The 24,827-nt window shown below is 40.3% G+C and overlaps 1 protein-coding gene across 3 annotated transcripts in view; it reads right to left on the reverse strand.

Moving 5' to 3' along the window:
* Window positions 1-751: 751 nt before the first annotated feature.
* HERC5 (HECT and RLD domain containing E3 ubiquitin protein ligase 5) overlaps window positions 752-24,827 on the reverse strand; it is a 45,512-nt gene continuing 21,436 nt past the window's right edge. Inside the window, exons 13-22 of one of the 3 annotated variants that reach the window (XM_068975429.1) lie at window positions 22,645-22,758; window positions 21,621-21,731; window positions 19,178-19,348; window positions 17,269-17,412; window positions 15,728-15,894; window positions 7,495-7,561; window positions 6,493-6,563; window positions 4,117-4,300; window positions 3,937-4,039; window positions 752-962 (exon numbers count right to left, since the gene is read on the reverse strand). In XM_068975429.1, coding sequence (XP_068831530.1) covers window positions 757-962; window positions 3,937-4,039; window positions 4,117-4,300; window positions 6,493-6,563; window positions 7,495-7,561; window positions 15,728-15,894; window positions 17,269-17,412; window positions 19,178-19,348; window positions 21,621-21,731; window positions 22,645-22,758 — 1,338 coding nt within the window. In that variant the 3' untranslated portion in view covers window positions 752-756. The remainder of the gene's footprint in view (window positions 963-3,936; window positions 4,040-4,116; window positions 4,301-6,492; window positions 6,564-7,494; window positions 7,562-15,727; window positions 15,895-17,268; window positions 17,413-19,177; window positions 19,349-21,620; window positions 21,732-22,644; window positions 22,759-24,827) is intronic. The other 2 variants (XM_068975430.1, XM_068975428.1) reach the window with 2 other exon arrangements.

The following is a 24,827-nucleotide window of genomic DNA, read 5'->3' on the forward strand; positions in this document are numbered from 1 at the left end:
AAGCCTGATTTTTTCAAATGTGGGGGTGATTAAGAGGGAAGGAGGAAAGATGGTTGAAGGAGGTGTTAGTGGTACCAGAACACAGGCTGCAGAATGCAGGGGAAATGATCATATTCTTAAACATGCTGAGATGAAGGAGCTGGGAAGCATGCAGGTAGACACAGGCTATGTAGGAAAAGCGGTTGTCGTGCTGTATTGTCAGTTCCTGTCAGAGAGAGATCTGGGTATCATCAGCCTGGAAATAATAACTGATGCCAGAGCAACGAGAAGGAATATGTGTAGAGTGAGAAACGATGACTAGACAAGCACTTAAGGTCAGGAAGTATAAGAGAAGCATGCAAAAGAAATGGGAAAGCAGCCACGAAAAAGCCTAGCAGTTGAGGAGAAAGGAGTCAACAGTTTCAAATGCAATAAATATATTTAAGATAGAAATGTGCAAGTTTCCATTGAAATTTGCAACAAGAAAGTCATCTAGGTAACTAGAGCAGTTTGAGAGGGAAAAGAACCACTTAAGCCCTGGACAAACTACCCAGACATTTATGAGAAAAAACCCTGCTGTCTCAATGCACTGTGTTTCTCAATGCACTTGTTTTAACAGCCTAATCCATATCATTGCCAATACATTTACAAGCAAAAATAGGAATTCTAAAAAAGCAAGTGAACACAGTGAACAGTCAGCAAGATTTTTATGTTAAGTTTTAAGTTAATTTTATTTTTGAAACTATTTCCCAAAAGGGGTAAAGAGTGTGAGGTAGGTCAGCCAAATCCTCTGTTGTTGTTGATGGCCATTTGGAGTGCTTCTTCTACTCTTTCCATTGTAGAATACTTAGGGAGGTAGAGGACACTAAAACATGTCTGTGCTCTTATGGGATCTTTTTCATTCGAAGTTTCAGGACAGCAAAATGTTATTTTCATGTTCTTTACACCTTTTACTTGAATTCTGTCAGTTCCTGTAAGAAACACTAAAAAAAAAGAAGAAAAATCAGTGCTATCTGCTTCACAGAAACCAAAATTTATATAGAGAAAATGTGTTTATTCAAAAACATTAATTGGAGGCCCATGTGCTTTGGACTGCACTGGGGGCCACTGTTAGGACCAAGTCTGACACAGTCACTGCCCTTAAGCAACTTACAGTCTGGTTGGGAATATTAAATTCTTGGGCAGGAAAAGACAGAGAAAAAAAGGGTGTAAGACAGCCCCAGAGATGCCATGGAATTAGTCGCTCATGAGCGTAAATACCATGGCAGAGCAGGGAGAGAATTAGGCTGGGGTAACCGGGAGGACTTCCAGTTCAAAGACTGGAAAGGTAGGCTGGGTTTCTGCAAAAGTCTGAATACCTTTCAACATCCATGTTATCCAAAGAAAAAAGAAGGTAAATGTTCCTCAAAAATAAGTAAGGCAACTGAGTAAGAAAATGAGAGAGGCAATCATCAAGCAAGTCTCAGGAAGAAAACTCAGTTCAGTTCAGTCGCTCAGTCGTGTCCGACTCTGTGACCCTATGGACTGCAGTACACCAGGCTTCCCTGTCCGTCACCAACTCCCAGAGCTCACTCAAACTCATGTCCATAGAGTCAGTGATGCCATCCAACCATCTCATCTTCTGTCATCCCCTTCTCCTCCCACCTTCAATCTTTCCCAGCATCAGGGTCTTTTAAAATGAATCAGTTCTTCCCATCAGGTGGCCAATGTATTGGAGGTTCAGCGGCAGTATTAGTCCTTCCAATGAATATTCAAGACTGATTTCCTTTAGGATGGACTGGCTGGATCTCCTTGCAGTCAAAGGGACTCTCAAAAATCTTATCAAACACCACAGTTCAAAAGCATCAATTCTTTGGAGCTCAGCTTTCTTCACAGTCCAACTCTCATATCCATACATGACTACTGGAAAAACCATAGCCTTGACTAGATGGACCTTTGTTGGCAAAGCAATGTCTCTGCTTTTTAATATGCTGTCTAGGTTGGTCATAACTTTCCTTCCAAGGAGTAAGCGTCTTTTAATTTCATGGCTGCAATCACCATCTGCAGTGATTTTGAAGCCCAGAAAAATAAAGTCAGCCACTGTTTCCCCATCTATTTCCCATGAAGTGATGGGACCAGATGCCATGATCTTCGTTTTCTGAATGTTGAGCTTTAAGCCAACTTTTTCACTCTTTCACTTTGATCAAGAGGCTCTTTAGTTTTTCACTTTCTGCCATAAGGGTGGTGTCATCTGCATATCTGAGGTCATTGATATTTCTCCCGACAATCTTGATTCCAGCTTGTGCTTCTTCCAGCCCAGCGTTTCTCATGATGTACTCTGCATAGAAGTTAAACAAGCAGGGTAACAAGATACAGCCTTGATGTACTCCTTTTCCTATTTGGAACCACTCTGTCGTTCCATGTCCAGTTCTACCCGTTGCTTCCTGACCTGCATACAGGTTTCTCAAGAGGCAGGTCAGGTGGTCTGGTATTCCCATCTCTTTCAGAATTTTCCACAGTTTATTGTGATCCACATAGTGATTAAATGGCAAATGACTATGCCATTGACTTTGGCATAAACAATAAAGCAGAAATAGATGTTTTTCTGGAATTCTCTTACTTTTTCCACAATCCATTGGATGTTGGCAATTTGATCTCTGGTTCCTCTGCCTTTTCTAAAACCAGCTTGAACATGTGGAAGTTCACAGTTCACATATTGCTGAAGCCTGGCTTGGAGAATTTTGAGCATTACTTTACTAGTGTGTGAGATGAGTGCAATTGTGTGGTAGTTTGAGCATTCTTTGGCATTGCCTTTGGGACTGGAATGAAAACTGACCATTTCCAGTCCTATGGCCACTGCTGAGTTTTCCATGTTTGCTGGCATATTGAGTGCAGCACTTTCACAGGATCATCTTTCAGGATTTGAAACAGCTCAACTGGAATTCCATCACTTCCACTAGCTTTATTCATAGTGATGCTTCCTAAGGCCCACTTGACTTCACATTCCAGGTTGTCTGACTCTAGGTGATTATATGGGTTGTGAAGATCTTTTTTGTACAGTTCTTCTGTGTATTCTTGCCACCTCTTCTTAATATCTTCTGCTTCTCTTAGGTCCCTACCATTTCTGTCCTTTATTTAGCCCATCTTTGCATGAAATGTTCCCTTGGTATCTTTAATTTTCTTGAAGTGATCTCTAGTCTTTCCCATTCTATTGTTTTCCTCTATTTCTGTGCATCGATCACTTAGGAAGGCTTTTTATCTCTCCTTGCTATTCTTTGGAACTCTGCATTCAAATGGGTATATCTTTCCTTCCTTTTATCCTTTGCCTTTCGCGTGCCTTCACAGCTATTTGCAAGATCTCCTCAGACAACCATTTTGCCTTTTTGCGTTTCTTTTTCTTGGGGATGGTCTTGATCACTGCCTCCTATACAATGTCATGAACCTCCGTCCATAGTTCTTCAGGCCCTCTATCAGATCTAATCTCTTGAATCTATTTGGTCACTTCCACTATATAATCATAACAGATTTGATTTAGGTCATACCCGAATGGTCCAGTGGTTTTCCCTACTTTCTTCAATTTAAGTCTGAATTTGGCAATAAGGAGTTCATGATCTGAAAAACACTGCATAGGCATAAAACAGATCGAAGTCTGAAGGTTGAGTTAAAACCATGGAGACAAGTGATAGTGTACAGCTTGGCTCATCCCATGGGGCCTGGGTAACTGAATGATGATACAACTACAGAAGTCTCAATATTTAGCTCAAAGAAGCCAACTTTACAACAGGCAGAATTGAAAATGACTGGAAAAAAATCTATGTTAGCATTTTTTTAATATATTGGGGCAACCTGAAATAAAGAACATTCCACTGGACTGTGAGTGACTGACTTCACAGGCAAGTGATGCCTGTGAAGAACAAGATTTCCTTATCCCACAAAAAGGACACAAGAGTACAGACTTCCTCCTGATGTAACACTCACCAAGGAATTTTTTCTTTTCCTCCAAAGTCAATTTGTGTAAAGCTTTCCAAAACATCACTATGGTGGGATGTGAACTGTCGTATCCATGTTCATAATGTGCATTCTATAGAAAAATGCAAAAAAAAATATTCAAGAAACAAATAAAATTTTAATTTAAACCACTCGGCCTTCATGATGTACCTTTTCAAATGTTTCCCAGTCGTAATCTGTATTTCCGATAATCACATCCTTAAGTTGTTCGGGATGGAAAAATTCAATAATCTCCTTGTCACACACTTTGTAAAATCCTCTTTGAAACTCCTCATAAACTGCCTTTACAGAGATGTTGAAGATGTAATTGACATACTTAGAAACATAGTCTCTCCTTTAATAAAACAAAGAATGATTTCAGATTATAGCAATACTCCCAACAAAACTGGGGGAGGGGGTGAAAATGATATAAATAAAGGAAGAGATGGTGGCCTTGGGGTCTGCCTGGTGGCTGCTGCAGCACCTTCTCCAAATAAGGGAAAGGAGGTCGCCTGAACCATCCCCACACAGCTGCTGGTGTGCAGGGCCCTTATTCTTGAAGAAGGGTCCACAGTGCCACGAGAGGTTTAAGATCCACCAGTGTACTATTATTGGATAAAACACAAGAGCTTTGGAAGCCCAGCAGGGCAGTGCCCCTTCACAGAGACTCCGGGCTGGCCTGGTTTGGAACTCTCCTCTTGGAGAAGTGCTGCTGTGATGGTTGGGGCGCCCAGGCAATAGTTCCTGTCACCTCAACAGGCCGTGATAAGAAGCAAGAGAGCATCGTGCCTTCTACCTGGGTACTGTGAATTTTGCTGACACAAACGAAGTCCTCTATCTGGTGTTGAATAGATCCTAGGAACTTTACATCTTTCCTGCATTAAACCTTGTGAGCAGCTGTCAACCTCCAGGAGTGGGAGGGAAGGGACTATCTAGAAATTTGAGGCCAAAATTAATTAGATGGCCCACACTTGGTCTCACCAAAAGGATTCTAATAAAATATTTTAAAGCAAAATACTACTAATAATAAAAGGCTAGTTGTTGGTCACTGTTTAGTCACTAAATTGCTCTTCTTTGTGACCTTATGGACTGCAGCATGCCAGGCTTCCCTGTTCTTCATTATCTCCTGGAGTTTGCTCAAATTCATGTCTATTGAGTTGGTGATGCTATATAACCATCTCATCCTCTGTGGCCCCCCACCCCTTTCTCCTTTTGCCTTCAATCTTCCCCAGCATCAAGAGAGCTAGAATATCTAAAATTGGGTGCTTACCATGTACAACCGTTAGAGCTGTGGCTTTTTTTTTTAATACAGATTATCTAATTTAATCTTCATAAAACTGTGAGGCAGGTTCTTATGCATTTTGGTAAAAAGGAAACAGACACAGTGCAAGTACGAGATTGCTCACAGTCACATGGTTAAGAGAACTGATAGACTAGAAGAGAAAAAAATTTGTTCCTGCTATCTCTGGGGAATGGGCTTGGGAGCCAGGAGAAACTTCCTATTTTATATTCGTGTATTGTCTGAATTGGTCAGAGTGAGTAATTATTTGTGGTTAAATACAAAAAGGACATTTCTTTGTCTAGCTGAAGCAGCTTGTAGCAAAGGTTCCCAGGGATAAACTAGAGAAAGCCAGGTAACAAATACAAAAGCTCCAGGCTTTCAAATCAAAGCCAATATTCAAAGAGGCCTCCGGACCAAGAGAGCACAGAGGCTCCCTGGAGTGAGCCCAGCGCTTCACTTGAAGTTGCTGCCTCTGGGCACTTTCAGGGGAAGGAGCCAGGCAATCAATAATTCTACGGACAAAATTGAGGTATATTGATTAAATATACCACAGAGCCAGAAATGTTCCATTTCTTGATCTGCATACTTATAACTTTGAACTTTTCTATATGTTATAATTCAATTTTTTAATACTTTAAAAATTAAAGAGAAACACTGGGCTTTATGCCAGAATGCTCACTAGATATTTCTTTGCCACTCTGACCAACTATCAGGGGACTATTCTATGATCCCAAATTCTACGGCTTTAAATGGCATCCCATACGGTAATGGGAAGTCAAGATACCACAGTAACATCTAATAATATTAACAATACTAAGTACCTGCTATGGACTGGGCACCACTGTGAACTAGGTACTGGACAAACAACAGTGAGCAAAACAGACCATGCTCTTGGCATCACACAGCTCCTAAGAGGCGGGGGAAACACTCAAGTAAAAATAAAGGCAGATAATGTGTGACATGGCAAGAAAAAGTAAAGCCAGGCAAGGGGATAAAGAGAGGTCTTTATCCCCTAGACAGGAAGATAAGAGAAGGCCTGTGCAAGAAAGCCATTTCCATCCCAGCCGGCAGCAAACTTGGAGACACACACATGCACACAACATGCACTGATCCTCTGCCTTTCTGGAAAATGGCTAAGAAAGGAAAATTATAATGACAAGGAATTTTAAGAGCCCAGTGAAATAAACACTGTGCAAAAAATCGGACACAATTAAGCGAGTAACACTTTCTCTTTTCAGACAAAACAATTATTTCTTTTTACTTACTTGTTAGTCTGGTCAACAATTACGTGACTTCCGTCAGGAATTAAGTCTACATCATTTTTGTCCCAATGCACCTGTAACCACAAATGAACTCAGTAATCTCCAAGAGAATCCCCAACAATCTACTGTCAACAAAAACACTTTTGAGCATACCTCTTTTCCTCAAGAATTTGTGAAAATACATATTTTTGTTATAAAAACCAGCAAGGTGGTAAAAAAATTTACCACATTTATCACAGAGAATGAAAAATAAACTTTTTTAAAAACCTGAATTATCTACTTTAACTGATCATACTGAATAAACTACTGGGAAAACTGCCACATCTCAGTATTCACTTCACAACAGCACAGACCCAGCACAGCAGATTTGCTAAACTGACCAGAAATTCCTCCCATCCTGGTATTTACGCCATGTAACTTTGCAACAGCTCCCATCAAGAGGGGGCGTCTATTTCTTCAGCTCGTGAATCTGAGTGCAGCAATGTGAAGTGTTTCGACCAGTGGGACCTGACAGGAGTAAACGCTTGACAAGAAGCTGCATGTTGGGGCTTGCCATCTCCTACTTTCTCTAACTCTCCACTCTGTGAAGAAGCCTCAGCTAGTCAACTAGGACAGACACAGCTGTTCCAGCTGCACCCCCTCAACCAACCAGCCTGCCAACGAACAGGTGTGGGAGCAAGGCCACTGTGATCCACCCAGGACAGTCAAGTCAGGCCAGTCCAGAAAGCCTCAGAACTGTGTGTGCTGTTTTACACCACCAAGTTTAGGTGTTATCTGTTACTCAGTAAAATTTAACTGATAATACACCCAGCTCATGAAAAATGAGGAAAAAATACCTTTTGTACTACCTTGATAGTTTATATTAAAAGTATATAAAGTCAATCCGATTATAAAGTCTGTAAATTTATAGAGTATACAAATTTATAAAGCATATACATTTATAAGGTATATAAGTAGTAAAATCAGATTAGTATGAGCTGTAATTTTATTTTTACTGTTACTTACATTAAAATGGATGTGAAATACTTCTTCTAAGTCATCGCCGTCATCATCCAGAAGTGTCTGCAAACTCCTAAAAAACAGTCTTATTGTCAATAATCATGATGGCTAGATACGTCATCTAAAAATGTCAAGGGCATGCCTGTTCTCAAGGTGGGAGGTCAGGTTTAGTTCATGTCACTTGTTTCTGTATATCGATAGTCTAACTAGGGCCAGACAGCAGCCAAAAGTGTGAGGTTTGGAGGTTTATTTGTAATTCTGCAGGCTCCCCACCCAATTCCCAGCTCTCTTCCCTCCACCCTAACTACAGTGGTGTCGGATAAGTACCACCAGAAACAACGTAACTGGTACAGGTACAACATGGGAGAGCTTCGTTAACTCTTTCTAAAGGGATGCTTGTCATTGGGTAAGGCCTCTGGGAGAAGGTGGAATCAGTTGATTTTTCCCCTGCTGGATTTTTTATTACTAAATTTTGCTAAAATCTGGATCTTTTTTTTTTTTATTTGCCACACCATGCAGCTTGCGGGATTTCAGTTCCCCGACCAGAGATTGAACACAGGCCATGGTGGTAAAAGCACCAAGTCCTAACTACTGGACCGCCAAAGAATTCTCTAAACATGTTGGATCTTTTAAATAGTATCATGATAAAAACAGACCATGTTTTATTGTGTTTTGGGGGGCTGAGAGAGACTAATGGGAACTCAGCTGACAAGACTGGATTTGCCGTAGATTTGCTTCATGACGCTTTGTCACTGTATGTCCATGGGTGGCTTATTTATGAGTGTGTTTATGAACAACACGCCCCCAAACAAAAACTAAAACACCTCCAGTATCTTCTATCTACGTATAAACGGTACGTTTCTTATCTCACTTTTCTACCACCGAACGTGTTATACACATATATACAGTTTGAAGAATACCTTTTCTCTTAGCTAAGGTATCTCTTGATGAACAAAGAATTTCTTTCATCTTACTGCAGTTAAATGTATCAATCTTTCCTATAATGTTGGTATTTTTATGTCTTGCTTGAGAAATTGCAATAGTGTGCAATAACTGTCCGTATTTCCTTCATTTTTACGTTCAATATTTAAGTCCTTAATCCACACAGAGTTGGTTTTGGTCCATGGCCTAAGGTATCTGCTCTCATTTTTTTCCCCAGATGCATTACTTGAAGAGTACTTCTGTTCCCACTGATCTAATAAACTACCTCTAACAAAGTGCCATGTGTATATGGGTCAGGTTCCACACTCTCCTGTCCCATTGGAAAGCCAGCAGCAAAATCACACTGCCCTAATTAATACAGCTTTCTAATGATTCCTGGTATCTGGTAAGCCAAGTTCCCCTATCCTTATTCACCTTACAAATGATCTCTGGCTATTCTTAGCCCCTTGCTCATCCATATAAACTTTAAGCTGGGTTTTCTTTTTTTTTTTAAGCCTTCTAGGATTAAAATAGCAGTTTTACTGAGTACAGAGATCAGGGATTATCAAAGTGTAAACCACAACTTCTGGGAATCCCTGAGGCCTTTACTGGGTGGGTGGGGTAGGGTCTGCAAGGTCAAAACAAATATCCTAATAATACTAAGATGTTACTTGCCTCCTCACATTCTGTCATGAGCACAGAACAGTTTTCCAGAGGTGATATGACAGCTAGTGTGTATTCCTATATTTAAAACTCCTTACTTTTAATTTTTAATATCATAAATACTGACAAGTTTACTTAATATAAGCAAAAGCTCTTCGAGGTCCTCTTAATTTTTGAGAATCTTAAGACCTAAAAGTTTGAGAAATGCTAATATGGATTTAACGGTCTTTACTTAGTTCGTCTATATGAAGTTATTTAGTTTAATAAGTCTTTTTAGACATAAGCTAGATTAAGTCATTGTCAATGTTTTCAGTAAAAAATAATGACAAATTTACCTCTTTACCAAATCTGGTGTTTTCAGTGTTTTTTCCCTTATTAGTATATAAATACAATGATTAATAGTTGGGGTTCTCGAGCTAGACTGCATTCTATTCATGGTTCTGTCACTATGGGGTCTGAGGCAAATTGCCTAACTTTTCTGTCTCAGTTTCCTCATCTGCAAAGTAGGAATAATAACAGAATCATACTACTGTTCTCATTTTTTAAAAAATCTCCATAGTATTCCACTGCATAAATATACAAAAAATATTAATTCCCAGAAGCGAATGGCAATCCACTCCAGTGTTCTTGCCAGGAGAATCCCATGGACAGTGGAGCCTGATGGACTACAGTCCATGGGGTCACAGAGTTGGACACGACTGAGCAACAAACACTTTCACTTTTTTCACTTTACTGGAGAACATTTAGGTAGTCTACGTATTACACAAACTAATACAATGTGCACCAGCAGGCATACATCTTTGCATGATTGTGTATTTCTGAATGTGAAAAGTGTAGAGGTACAATTGCTGGGTCAAAGTAATCTCACCTTATCCATGGTTTTGCTTTTTACAGTTTCAGTTACCTCTGGTTTACTGCAATTGGAAAATGTTAAATGGGAAATTCCAGAATTAAATAATTTATCAGTTTTAAATTGTAGGACGTTCTGAGTAGCAAGATGCAATCTCATGCTATCCCAGGATATGTGAATCATACCTTGGTCCAGCATATCCCACCTGTTAGTCATTTGGTAGCTGCCTCGTGACCACTGTGGTATCACAGCCCTTGCATCCATGAACTCTTATTTAACTTAATAATGGCCTCAAAGAGCAAGAGTAGTGATGCTAGCAATTGGGATGTGCCAAAGAAAAGCTGTAAAGTATATCTTTTAAGTGAGAAGTTGAAAGTTCTCAATTTAATGAGGAAAGAAAAAAATCATATCCTGAGGTTGCTACAATCACAGTAAGAACAATCTTCTATCTGGAAAATTGTGAAGAAGGACAAAGGAAAATACTGGTTTTGCTGTTGCACCTTAAACTGCAGCGTTCTGGCCACAGTGCATGATAAAGCTAGTTAGGATGGAAAAGGCATTAGATTTGCACATAAGATATTTTGAAAAATAGGAAGATTGCATTCCACATTCAGGTAACTTTTATTACAGTTGTTCACTTGCTAAGTCATGTGTGACTCTGCGACCCTATGGACTGCAGCACACCAGGCTTCCTTGTCCTTCACTATGTCCCAGAGTTTGCTCAAATTCATGTCCATTGAGTTCATGATGCCTTCTAACCATCTCATCCTCTGTCGTCCCCTTCTCCTTCCGCCTTCAATCTTTCCCAGCATAAGGGTCTTTTCCAGTGGGTCAGTTCTTCGCATCAGGTGGCCAAAGTGTTGGAGTTTCAGCTTCAGCATCAGTCCTTCCAATGAATAAACAGGGTTGATTTCCTTTAAGACTGACTGGTTTGATCTCCTTGCAGTCCAAGGGACATTCAAGAGTCTCCTCTAGCACCACAATTCAAAAGCATCAGTTCTTTGGTGCTTAGCCTTCTTTATGATCCAACTCTCACATTCATACATGACTACTGAAAAAAACATAGCTTTGACTATACAGACCTTTGTCAGCAAAGTGATGTCTCTGCTTTTTAATAGGCTGTCGACGTATGCCATAGCTTTTCGGATTCCAAGGAGCAAGTGTCTTTTAATTTCATGGCTGCAGTCACCATCTACAGTGATTTCAGAGCCAAAGAAAATGAAATCTGTCACTGCTTCCACTTTTCCTCCTTTTATTTGCCATGAAGTGATGGGACCAGATACCATGATTTTCATTTTTGAATGCTGAGTTTTAAGTCAGCTTTTGCACCTCATCAAGAGGTTCTTTAGTTCCTTTTCACTTTCTGCTATTAAAGTGGTATCATATGTATATCTGAGGTTGTTGATATTTATCCCGACAATCTTGATTCCAGCCTGTAATTCATCCAGCCTGGCATTTTGCATGATGCACTCTGCATATAAGTGAAATAAACAGGTTGATAATATACATCCTTGTCATATTCCTTTCCTAATTTTGAACCAGTTCGTTGTTCTATGTCCAATTCTAACTGTTGCTTCTTAGCCTGCATACAGGTTTCTCAGGAGACAGGTAAGATGGTCTGGTATTCCCATCTCTTTAAAGGGTTTCCCACAGTTTGCTATGATCCACAAAGTCGAAGGCTTTAGCATAGTCAATGAAACAGAGATAGACATTTCTCTGGAATTCTCTTGCTTTGTCTATGATCCAATGAATGTTGGCAATTTGATCTCTGGTTCCTCTGCTTTCTCTAAACCCAGCTTGTACATCTGGAAGTTCTCAATTCACAAAGTGCTAAAGCCTACCTTGAACAATTTTGAGCATAACTTTACTAGCATGTGAAATGTACAACTGTACAGTAGATTGAACCTTCTTTGGTATTGCCCTTCTTTGGGATTGGAATTAAAACTGATCTTTTCCAGTCTTGTGGCCACTGCTGAGTTCAAAATTTACTGACATATTGAGCGTAGCACTATAACAGCATCATCTTTTAGGATTTGAAATAGATCAGCTGGGATTCTATTACCTCCACTAGCTTTGCTCATAGTAATGCTTCCTAAGGACCACTTGGAGAAGGCAGTGGCAACCCACTCCAGTACTCTTGCCGGGAAGGTCCGATGGATGAAGGACCCTGGTAAGCTGCACTCCACGGGATCGCGAGAAGTCGGACACGACTGAGTGACTTCACTTTGACTTTTCACTTTCATGCATTGGAGAAGGAAATGGCAACCCACTCCAGTATTCTTGCCTGGAGAATCCCAGGGAAGGGAGAGCTGGGTGGCCTGCCGTCTATGGGGTCGCACAGAGTCGGACACGACTGAAGCGACTTAGCAGCGGCCAGGACCACTTGACTTCACACTCCAGAATGTCTGGCTCTAGGTAAGTGACCACACCATCACTGTTATCCAGGTCGTTAAGACCTTTTTTGTACAGTTGTTTTGTGTATTCTTGCCACCTCTTCTTAATCTCTTCTGCTTCTGTGAACTCCTTACCATTTCTGTCCTTTATTGGGCCAATCCTTGCATGAAATAGTCCTTGGTATCTCCAATTTTCTTGAAAAGATCTCTAGTCTTTCCCATTCTATTGTTTTCCTCTACTTTTTTTTTTTTCCTAAAAAAAAAAAGGTCTTCTTATCTCTCCTTACTATTCTCTGGAACTCTGCATTCAGTTGAGTATGTTTTCCCTTTCTCCCTTGCTTTTTATTTCTCTTCTTTCCTCAGCTATTTCTAAATCTTCCTCAGACAACCATTCTGCCTTTTTGCGATTCTATTTCTTTGGAATGGTTTTGGTCACTGCCTCTTATACACTGTTACAAACCTCTTTCCATGGTTCTTCAGGTACTCTACCAGATCTAATCCCGTCAATCTATTCATCACCTCCACTGTATAATCTTAAGGGATTTGATTTAGGTCATACCTGAATGGCCTAGTGGTTTTCCCTACTTTCTTCAATTTAAGCCTGAATTTTTTGTAATCATGAGCTGATGATCTGAACTACAGTCAGCTCTAGGTCTTGTTTTTGCTCACTGTATATAAGAGCTTCTCAATCTTCAGCTGCAAAGAATATAATCAATCTGATTTTAGTATTGACTATCTGGTGATATCAGTGTGTAAAGTCATCTCTTATGCTGTTGGAAAAGAGTGTTTGCTATGACCAGGGTGTTCTAACAAAACTATATTAGCCTTTGCCCTGCATAATTTTGTACTCCAAGGTCAAACTTGCCTGTTATTCCAGGTTTCTCTTGACTTCCTATCTCTGCATTTCAATCCTCTATGATGAAAAGGACATCTTTTTTTGGTGTTAGTTCTAGAAGGTCTTGTAGGTCTTCATAGAACTGGTCAACTTTAACTTTCTCAGCATAAGCAGTTACAGCATAGACTTGGAATACTGTGATAGTGAATGGCTTGCTTTGGAAAAGAATCAAGATCATTCTGTCATTTTTAAGACTGCACCCAAGTACCACATTTCAGACTCTTGTTGACTATGAGGGCCACTTCATTTCTTCTAAGAGATTCTCCCCCACAGTAGCAGATATAATGGTCATTTAAAATAAACTCACCCATTCCCATCCGTTTAGTTCACTGATTTCCTAAGATGCTGATGTTCACTCTTGCCATCTCCTGCTTGACCACGTCCCATTTACGTTGATTCATGGACCTAACATTCCAGGTTCCCGTGCAATACTGTTCCTTACAGCATTAGACTTTAATTTCACCACCAGACACATCCACAGCTGAGAGCTGTTTCCGCTTTGGCTCAGCCTCTTCATTCTTTCTGCAGCTATTAGTAACTGCCCTCTATTCTTCTCCAGTAGCATATTGGACACCTTCCAGTCTGGGAGGCTCATCTTCCAGTGTCGTATCTTTGCTTTTTCATACTGTTTATGGGGGCTCTCACAACAAGAATACTGGAGTAACTTGCCATTCCCTCCTCCAGTGGACCACATTTTATCAGAACTCTCCACTATGACCCATCCATCTTGGGTGGCCCTGCATGGCATGGCTCATAGCTTCACTGAGTTATACAAGCCTCTTTGCCACAAGGCTGTGATTCATGAAGGGATATTGTTACAGTTGTCCTATTTTATTATTTGTTATTGCTGCTATCATAGTGTGCCAAATTTACATATTTTTTATCTAAGTAAAAGGTATGTATATGAAAAACACGTACGTAGAGGAAAAAACATGGTGTGTGTGTGTATCTACGTGTATATGTGTGTATACTATCCATTGTGGCAAGCATCCATTTGGGGGCCTGGAATGCATCTCCTGCAGACAAAGGGGGACTACTATACTGCCACAGTATTCTCTGAAAAGGAGTTACCACTTTACACTTCCACTAACAATTCCCAAAATCAGGGTGAACCTTTTTCCAAATCCTTGCTAATACTATATAGCATCAGTATTTCCAAACTCTACCAATGTGAAATCACATTAGCCTCTCATTTGAATATGTAGTCTATGGTCACTAGGAAGACTGATCATCTTTCTACAACAATTCTGGACGTGCCGCACAGCACATGGGATCTTAGTTCCTGGACTAGGGATCAAACCAGCACCCCTCTGCATTAGAAGCATGGAGTCTTAACCATTACACCACCAGTGAAGTCTGAAACCAATCATCTTAATTTACGAGCTATTTCTATTGCTTCCTTTGTAGATTACTTTCTAATATACTCTATCAGCTTTTCTAATGGATATGCAGGAACACTACACAGCAGGGATATTAACTCTATTTATGTTACCAATATGTTTGGTGAGGTAGTGGCTCACCTTTTAACTTAGAAATAAGCTTTCCTTTTAAAGGTAATGACATGAAACAACTATTAAAATAAACATCACTTGCAGGTTGTGCACCAAGGTGTACTTGTGCTCTGTCATGACCGTTTCTGTACCAAGTCTAAAGGTTAATATACGCAGTAGGGCTAACTATGGGCACTTCCCAAGTAGCGCTCGTGGTAAAGTATCCACCTGCCAACGCAGGAGACATAACAGACTTGGGTTCAATCCCTGGGTCAAGAGCAGCCCCTGGAGGAGAAAATGGCACCTCACTCCAGTATTCTTGCCTGGAGAAACCCATGGACAGAGGAGCCTGGCAGACTTCAGTCATGGAGCTGCAAAGAGTAGGACACGACTGAGCGACTGAGCACAGCACAGCAAGGACTAACTATAGAAAATTCAACTTTTCTTAATTGTTTAGAAAGTTAAATTATTACCTAACAATTCTTGCCTAAGTTAAAATCAGTTTAAAGTACCTAGAATGCTACTACTGAACATAAAAATACTACTGAAATGTGTATATGTTTAAATATTTATCTAAATATAATTATTAGATGAGATAGAGGTGCTAATTATCTCTACAATGGCAATCATCAGTTCAGTTCAGTTCAGTCGCTCAGGCATGTCTGACTCTTTGAGACCCCATGAACCACAGCACGCCAGGCCTCCCTGTCCATCACCAACACCCAGAGTTTACCCAAACCCATGTCCATTGATTCAGTGATGCCATCCAACCATCTCATTCTCTTTCGTCCCCTTCTCCTCCCGCCCTCAATCTTTCCCAGCATCACGGTCTTTTCAAATGAGTCAGCTCTTCACATCAGGTGGCCAATGTATTGGAGTTTCAGCTTCAACATCAGTCCTTCCAATGAACACCCAGGACTGATCTTTAGGATGGACTGGTTGGATCTCCTTGCAGTCCAATCATACTATTATATAAATATATTTAAGATACATAAATATATCTGAAAAAAGAACTATGTTAACTTACTCTCCCAAAACAGGACTGAGTTCTTTCAAGTCTTCTAGTGATGGCGTTTGGTCCAAAAGTTTCTTAAACAGAGCCAGTGGAAAAGGGATGTCAGCAACATTACAATTGAATAGAGAAAGTCCACATAGAAGTCCAAAGAAGAAATAACTCTTCTTTTCAAATTTAGGCTGAAAGGAGAAAAAAAACTTAATGTATTATAAATTTTTACCAGTACAATGGAATATTTACATTAAGTGAACCTTTTTTCCCTTTTAAAATCAAAATCAAATCACAAATTAAAACAAAAAATCTTGAGATAAGAATATTTAGGTTTTATACTCAATCATCAAGTCAATTTAAATCTCTGCCAGTTTTGGTTACTAAAAGCTTTAACAGGATGGGGGTGAGGGGATAGGAGAGATGTTGTTTAAGGGGAGAAACTGCAATGAGTAGCAAATAAATCCTAGAGGTCAAATGCAAAGTATAGTGAGTATGGATAACAATACTGTGCTGTTTAATCACCAAGTCATGTCCAATTCTTTGTGACCCCATGGACTGTATAGCCCGCCAGGCTCCTCTGTTCATGGGATTTCCCAGGCAAGAATACTGGAGTGGGTTGTCATTTCCCTCTCCAGGGGATCTTCCCTACCAAGGGATTGAACTCGGGTGTCCCACATTGCAGGCAGATTCTTTATCATCTGAGCCACTAGGTACCTGCAACAATACTGCATTATAATCATCAAATTTGCTAAGGTAGTAGGATTTTAATTGGTGGTGGTGGTGGTGGTTTAATCTCAAAGTTACATCCAACTTTTATCTGATCCCTGCCAGGCTCTTCTGTCCATGGGATTTCCTAGGCAAGAATATTGGAGTGGTTTGCCATTTCCTTCTTCAGGGGATCTTCCCAACCCAGGGACTGAACCCGAGTCTTCTGCTTGGCAGGTGGATTCTTTACCACTGAGCCACCAGGGAAGCCCAGATCTTAACTGCATGTGCGTGTGCTCCGTCAGTCAATCAGCTGTGTCTGACTCTTTGCAAACCCCTGGACTGTAGCCTCCCAAGCTCCTCTGTCCATGGAAGGCAAGAATATTGGAGTGGGCTGTCATTTCCTACTCACAGACGTGCTAATGGGATTCCCTGGTGGCTCAGATGGTAAAGAGTTTGCTTGCAATGCAGGAGACCTGAGTTGGATCTCTGGGTCAGGAATACCCCCTGATGGCAACCCACTCCAATATTCATAGCCTTTGTCTTTAAATCCATTGAAGAAAAAGAACTAAAACAAAGAATGAATGCCTAAGAAAGGAAGGGCTCATTTTTACCTATACATTCTATAAATGGTCAAAAACATATTGCTGAAGTTCTCTTGTGTGGACTTGAGAATCTGGGGGAAGAGGACCCCAGTTTAAAGAAAAAAATATCACCTTTTAGAATTAAAATTTATCTCCTTAATTACAGCAATAATTCTTCTCCTAAAAAAAACAGTCTAGACAACCTAATTTTCTATGGTATATCCCCACATCTTTTCTCTCAAGAAATACCTACGCCAAGAAAAGAGGACTTACCCTGACAGGAAACCACATGTAGGAAGCCTCTTCAGGATACGTGAACATTCCATATTCTGGCCGGGTCATTTCTTGAAAGAGACAGTAGAAAAACTCTGCCCTGACTCCTCCAAAATCATATCCAATTTCTCCACTAAATGAAACCTAAAAATACAGAGGAAATAATGCATCACTTCCAGAGCTCTGTATTGCTATGTATTAAATCTCATTTAATAATTATTTGTAGACACAAGTATTCAGAGATTAATGTACAGCAACTTCTAAAAATGTTTCTCTACTTAAGTGTTTCTCTCCAAGAGGCCTAAGAACCCATGAATTCCAAATTCTAAGGACTTGAGTTTCTTCTGTCTCATCTTGATTTCGCCAAACTCATTTTACACTTCTGAACCACCTCCTCTTTCTTCACACTCTTTTTTTCCCCTTGCTTTCTCTTATGAAGCACTATTTAAGTTTTTATTTCTCTATTCTTTTCCATGTTACTTTAATACCAAAGATTCCTGCACTCTATGCTGGTACCTCTATTCTTTCTCTTACCCTGCTCCTTTATATGGGCAAGCTCCTTAATCTCACAAAGCCTATTTTCCCACAAGATCATCAGAAAGATTAAATGATATAATACAAGTAAAATCCTTCACAGAGTCTGGAAAATAAGAGCTACTTATCAAATGTTACCTAAATTTTAAAAATGGATGAATGAAAATTAAAATAACTGAGTGGACTGGCTGGCTGACACAGGTTAGAATCATATAATGAATTTACTAGGTCTTTAAACATTATCTATGTGCAAAAATATTTAAAAATGCCAGCTCTAACTGCAAACTCCACACTTTTAAAATAGTATCTTGAGCTTTGGTCAAGTCAATCATTCTTTAATCTGAGTAGGACAAGTGATACATTAACATCTCCCATCAAACCATTCTAATAAATATTATCAGGAAACTCTTTACTTGTTTTGATTAAGTGGAAAGTCTAGAGCCTGATGTGTGTTTGTGTGTGTTAGTCTTGTTTGACTTTTTGAGACCCCATGGACTGTAGCCTCCATCCATGGAATTCTCTCGGCAAGAATACTGGAGTGGGTAGCCATTCCCTTCTCCAGGAGATCTTCCCGACCCAGGGATCAAACCCAGGTCTCCTGCATTGCAGGCAGATTCTTTACCGTCTGAGTTACCAAGGAAGCCCCTATAATCTGATGGTTGGGCTCAAACCCTGGCTCTGATACTTCTCAGTTGTTTCACTCTGGGATAAGTTATCTAATAGTTTGTACCTCAGTTTTCCCATCTGTAACAGGAAGAAAAAACCAGAACCTTCTACACAGTGTGGTTGAAAGGGTTACACAAGTAGGTGTAAAGCTTTTATAATAGTTCCTGGCATAAGGAAAACATTCATTAGATCTTCTAGTCATTATTATTCTATGTCAAGTATCTATTAGTATGACAAGTTACACAGGATCATTAATGACTGTTAGGACATGGTGACACCTACGGTTATACCCTCAGAAAACTGTGTAATCAATGAAGAGACTGTTCTCTCTTCAACAAAGCAATCTGGGTTCTTGCAGGAGAGCAGAAACAAACTCTCAGTTCTCCTCTGTGTCAACCCCATCTCACTGGAACCTTTAAAAGGTGATGACCAGCCAGGCTTAGTCAGGCCTCAAAAGGGAACTGAATATGAATATCTTAGGGCTTAGTACTGGAGAGGACAACCATTTCACCTGCTGCCCCTTAGCCAGAGAACAATGGCAGCTTCTCACCTGGAATTCACAGGTAACTGAGGAAAATTAGGGGAACTGCAATACAGACAACTCCAGTGTAAAAGGGAGGTAATTCCCTCTCTGTAAGGCCCACTGTTACATTCTTTTACGTTTTCCTTCTCTCAGCAGCAAAAATATTAAGTAAGAATTATACTTTACCATTAACTCCCTCCTCAGATCTTCATTTTCAAACTGATTTAGCTGATTAAAAACATCCTCAATCAAGTGACTCCTTCTGACTATCAGATTAAAGGTGGGCAGTAAAGATAATGCAGACCCTTCTTGGTCCACAATGCCAGCCAACCTCATACAAGCTTGAAATTTCTTCTCCTGGGAAAAGAAAAATGTTTCATTTCATTTCACCATTGACTCTAAGTAGAAATTTTCAAAGTGGAATAAACCAACTCAGTTTATTGTAAGCACATGTCACAAACACTTAGGATAAGAGCTCTATATACTCCCACTGACTATATACACCACATGACTATACAGTCCATGGAATTCTCCAGGCCAGAATACTAGAGTGGGGAGCCTTTCCCTTCTCCAGGGGATCTTCCCAACTCAGGGATCGAACCCAGGTCTCCCACATTGCAGGCAGATTCTTTACCAGCTGAGCCACAAGGGAAGCCCAAGAATACTGGAGTTGGTAGCCTATCCCTTCTCCAGGGGATCTTCCTGACCCAGGAATTGAACGAGGTCTCCTGCATTGCAGGTGGATTCTTTACCAACTGAGCTATCAGGGAAGCCTATACACCACAGAAGACAGGCTATATATTCAGCATTTACCCCTGAGAGCAAAAGATACATGAGCCATAGGGAATGAAAAGCTTGTGGGGTCAACTTGGGTGAGCAGGAACGTGACCAGCTACAGACTCCTCTGGACCACTGTACCATGTAAAGCAGTGGTCCTTAACCTTTCTGGCACCATGAACCAGTTTCATGGAAGACGATTTTTCCACAGACCGGGGTGGGGGTGATGGCTCAGGAAGTAATGTGAGTGACGGGAAATGCTAGATAAAGCTTCCTTTGCTTGCCGGCTGCTCACCTGCTGCGCTATGCAGCTGGGTTCCTAACAGACCACAGGCCAGTATCGGTCCACAGCCCGGGGGTTGGGGACCCCTGCTGTAAACACAAATATGAACACTTCAGTGACCAAGCTGAAGACCACCAGTCTTTAGCCTGCCTAAGGAGCCTGAAGCAGTAAGCTGAAACCTAATACTCTCATCAGGATGAGAAGTTCAGACGTTTAGAAGATATCCTTTTCTAGGGGGAAAATTCAGACTGATTTTAGGGGACAGATAATCTAGGAAGTTAACATGAGAGAGACAGACAGACTCACAGACTGACATACAGACTGTCCATTTGGAACCAAGTGACAATTTGGTATAATGTCTATGTCTCTTTGCAAAAGAGAGAGGAAGCAAATGCTAGTTCCGTAAAATAATTACTGGAAACTTGTTTAAAATCAAGAGAGAAGAGTTAAAGAGTTGAAGCAAAATAAAGTTCTTATATCTTTTTTCCTTCCAATATCCTTTTTTTCATATTTCATCAATGATCTTACTTGGAACTCTTACATCAGTTTTCTGTTTTATTATAGTAACTGTATTATGTAAAAGTTATCTAGTTTTATGACATATATTTGAATATTATTCATGCAAATACATATACAGGTGCATATACATATACAGATGCATATACAAGGGTAAAAGCTATACTTTTGGGCACTTTGTGCAAGGCACTGTTCTAAATGCTTTACCTATATTAACAAATTTAGCCCTTATAAAAAATGCAATGAAGTACATTTTCTGAGGCTTTCTCAATTGTTCAATTTTAAGTTAAAAACCACTTTGCTGGATATGCTGACAAACAGAACCAAGTCAAAGTTAATGACAGTTAAGTACATGTGAAAAGGAAACACTTTTTATAAACCTTTATTATGGCACAATCACAGAGTACTAGCCGTTAATTTGTTGTGTCCGACTGTGGCTCAGGGGTAAAGAACCTGCCGGCCAATGCAGAAGACATCAGAGATGCAGGTTCAATCCCGGGGTTGGGAAGATCCCCTGGAGCAGGAAATGGCAACCCACTCCAGTATTCTTGCCTGGAGAATCCCACGGACAGAGGAGCCTGGCAGATTACAATCCATAGGGTCGCCAAGAGTCGGACATGACTGAAGTGACTTGGCGCACACGGTCATTTACTTGAGTCTGAATTTCAAGACCCCTCCGTCACTTCTATTCCCACTACTGTGTTTTCCCATTAGACTGGGCCTTCCTACATGTATCGCTAATCCCAATCAAGTCCACATCTGTCATGCCTCTCTGAGCACCATTCAGAAGGCTACTGGCGCTATTCTCAAGATAAAAGCCCTATAATTAGGCCCAAGCTCTACCCTTTACTACTGAGGCCCTAATATGCCTCAAGGCCAACCCAACCTAAATTATGACAGTCTCTCTTGCCTTCTTTATTACAGTATAAGCTCCAAGAATGCTATGACCACCACTGGTTTCACCACTGGCTCCCTAATCACCCAGCTATTGTGCAATGAAAAAGATACTCATCCTTTGTTTGCTAACAAAGACAAAGAAATAAGCACGCATACCTGTACTTTTAAAAGTGAGTCTGCATACAGTAGTTTTATTTTCGACAGAATATTAAAGATAAATGGAAAACGACTGAATATGACAGGATACTCGATGTCTACTGAAATGTCCTAAAAATGGAAATGATAACAATTTTGATAAATGAAAGGACAGAGAAATCTTACACCTTACTTCTTAGCCTTAAACCCCTGATGGTTTCAGGTCTCAGTACTTACAGTCAAAGGAATCCAAAATGTTGGCCAGTGGTGCTAGGATATATAAAATTCTAAGAAAATGTTTTATGTATCAATGAAAGGTACATAAACCTAGTATTTTCGGTGCTCATTTAATTTCACCATTAATTATGAACTCCAGACACTTTCCCAAAAGTCTGTTCTGCTCCTACCTTTACTTATGAAATGTGAATTAGTTCACATGTATTCAGTAAATAGGAGAGTGATAAAATATAGAAAACTGGTTAGCTCAGACCTGATATTTGCCAGGCAAAGAACGACGTGCTAGTAGAATAAGAATCTTCAGAGAAAAGGAGAAAAAACAGATTAGCTGCTGAACTGGCAGCCAGAGCTCTTTAGCTTTATTTTAGTAAAAAGGACTACTAATACCCAGGGAACCCTCACCAAAGTTACAACCTTGTACTGGTGGCCCCTGGTGAGTCACCTGCCTCCTATGCCCACCTTAAGAGAAAAGCTCCACTCCCATCGGTTATCTCAGTACCACTGGTCCTGTAATTAGCCTGTGGATAGATTTCTATTCTTAGGTTTTTGTGCATTTTTTATCTTCTCATGGCACTCTCAATGTGATCCGAGCTATCTCCCCAGCTAGCAGGCATTTTTCTGTCATAGTTCTGGCTACAAAACTGCATAGGTTTTGAGGGGCCTACTTTGTTTTTCCCATAAGCCCTGCTATTTCTATTGGGCAATTTTGCAGAGTGTAAGAATTTTTGGAAATTCATACAAAGGTATAGCACAAGTGCCTATATTAACTTACCAGTGATAATACCCTCTTTAAATATGCCATACTTACTGAGTCCACTTTCCAGGAGGACCTTCTGTATGCATCTACATAAAAATCAAGCCACTGTGTGAGTTCATTTATTTCAAAGATATTTTCAGGCAGTTGACATTTAGTCTGGTTTACCTTAAATAAAATATGACATGTGAGAAAGTTTTATATATAAAGACAATTTTGCTTAATAGCTATAAATTAGATTATCAGAATAAATACAAGTTAAAGATACTTTAATGACCAGAATTTAGTTCTATCCAACTACCCCATCACCAAAGCCCCAAACTTTCAGGAGCATAAAGAATACCTATGACTTAATCATAGGAATTGATGGTATGATGATAAACTTCTACTTACTTTTAATCTCTGGTCTGGGAATTAGATACCACATGCTGCAACTAAGATCCAATGCCACCAAATAAATAAATATTTAAAAATAAATAAACGAATGAAATTTATATGGAAGAGCCAAATGCCAAAAATAGCCAAGATTCACTTTAAGAACAAGGTAGGAGTATTTCTCTTAGAAAAATGTAAACAATACAGAGCCACATAAAATGACCAACAGTGCAGAAGAGAGCCTGGAAATGAATCTCACACACAGAAACTTGTTTTATGACAGTTCACACCACCTATCAGTGTAGAAAGGACAGGATTTCAGTTAAGTGGTGCTAGGTAATTGTTTCCGTATGGAAAATAATGAAAATAAATTTTCAATTGGTTTAAACAGCAAACTGCAAAAGGCAAAACAAACCTCAATACTCCCTTTAGACCTGGACAAGACTGACCTCTGCCTTGGGTCTCTGATTTAAAGGTCTTTGCTCTGGCCCTTCTCCAGCCAATCCCCTTCCCACAAGGGGTATGCGGGGTCAAGGGCTGTGTCTATGCAGCCCACATATTTCCATCTACACTGAGCTCGAGAACCCAAGATCTTCAAGTCCCTGCTCAAATGGCTCCAAGAGCCCCAGGACCTGCACAGGCCTCTCCCTCCACTTGCTCTCTGAGGAGTGGAAGTCACAGGGGAGCACACCCCAAAGCTCCAGTGCACCAGGGCTGCTGCAGAAGGTGGGGACAGAACAGAGCTAGGAGGTGAGAGGTGCACACATGGCCATGGGACACCCCTGGTGTGGGATAAAGCCAAGGTAGGAAAAGCAGGGCAGAGGCCCTGGGATGGGCCAGGGGGAGGGTCCATCAGCACCTCTGCTTTCACTGCAGAACTCTGCAAGGAGCTGATATTTCTAAGTTCAAATCTGGCCTCCTCTGACACTGTACTTAGTCCCTCAGTCGCGTCTGACTCTTTGTAACCCCATGGACTGCGACCCACCAGGCTGCTCTGTACATGTGGATTCTCAGGCAAGAATACTGGAGTGGGTTGCACGCCCTCCTCCAGGGGATCTTTCCAACCCAGGGATCGAAACCAGGTCTCCCACATTGCAGGCAGATTCTTTACCATCTGAGTCGCCAGGGAAGCCCTCCCCTGTCATCAGGAAGATTTATTTGTCAAGATGGGAGGACAGACTATATTTTACTTCATTCAACAGGTTGCTAGCTAGCTTTCTAACCTTTTATACATTAGACATACGGTACAGGAGCCTCTGTGTGTATTCTCCCACTGGTCCCAGGTATCATCTGTGTTAGAAGACTATCTGGAGCAGCTCTCAGGGCTAAATCAGGCCCTCTGCTTACTTTATAAAATCTCACAAATGCCTAAAATAATTACCATCTGGTCCCTTCCAAAAAGAAGCTCCGCTGATCCCTGATTAAGGTGAATAGTTTAAAACTCTGAAGTGAAAGAAAAGTTTAAAACAAAACAGATGGAGTAAAGATTATAAAGGAATGGATTGACAGCATCATCTATATTAAAATTAAGAAGGTAGGTTCATCAAAAACCACCAAGACAAGCTGCAAACTGGGACTTGATATTTGCAACACTTATAACAAAGGACTAGTGTTCAAAATAAAAAGTGCTCCTATAATCAGTAAGAAAAAGTTGAACGTATTTAAATTGAGGAAAAGGACAAGCATTTTACAGTAAAGCAAACAAGTACTACGATTATAAAGATGAAAATATGCTCAAATGCATTAGAACTAGTGAAAAACAATTAAAATCATAATTTGCCATCATTTCAATGTGGTACTAAATATATTTTCCAAATTCTAAAGTCAGACATAGGGCAAAAGAATTCTCATCATCTCCTGGA

Source organism: Capricornis sumatraensis, chromosome 7 (assembly GCF_032405125.1).
Source record: "Capricornis sumatraensis isolate serow.1 chromosome 7, serow.2, whole genome shotgun sequence".
In the NCBI taxonomy this organism is placed as follows: domain Eukaryota; kingdom Metazoa; phylum Chordata; class Mammalia; order Artiodactyla; family Bovidae; genus Capricornis; species Capricornis sumatraensis.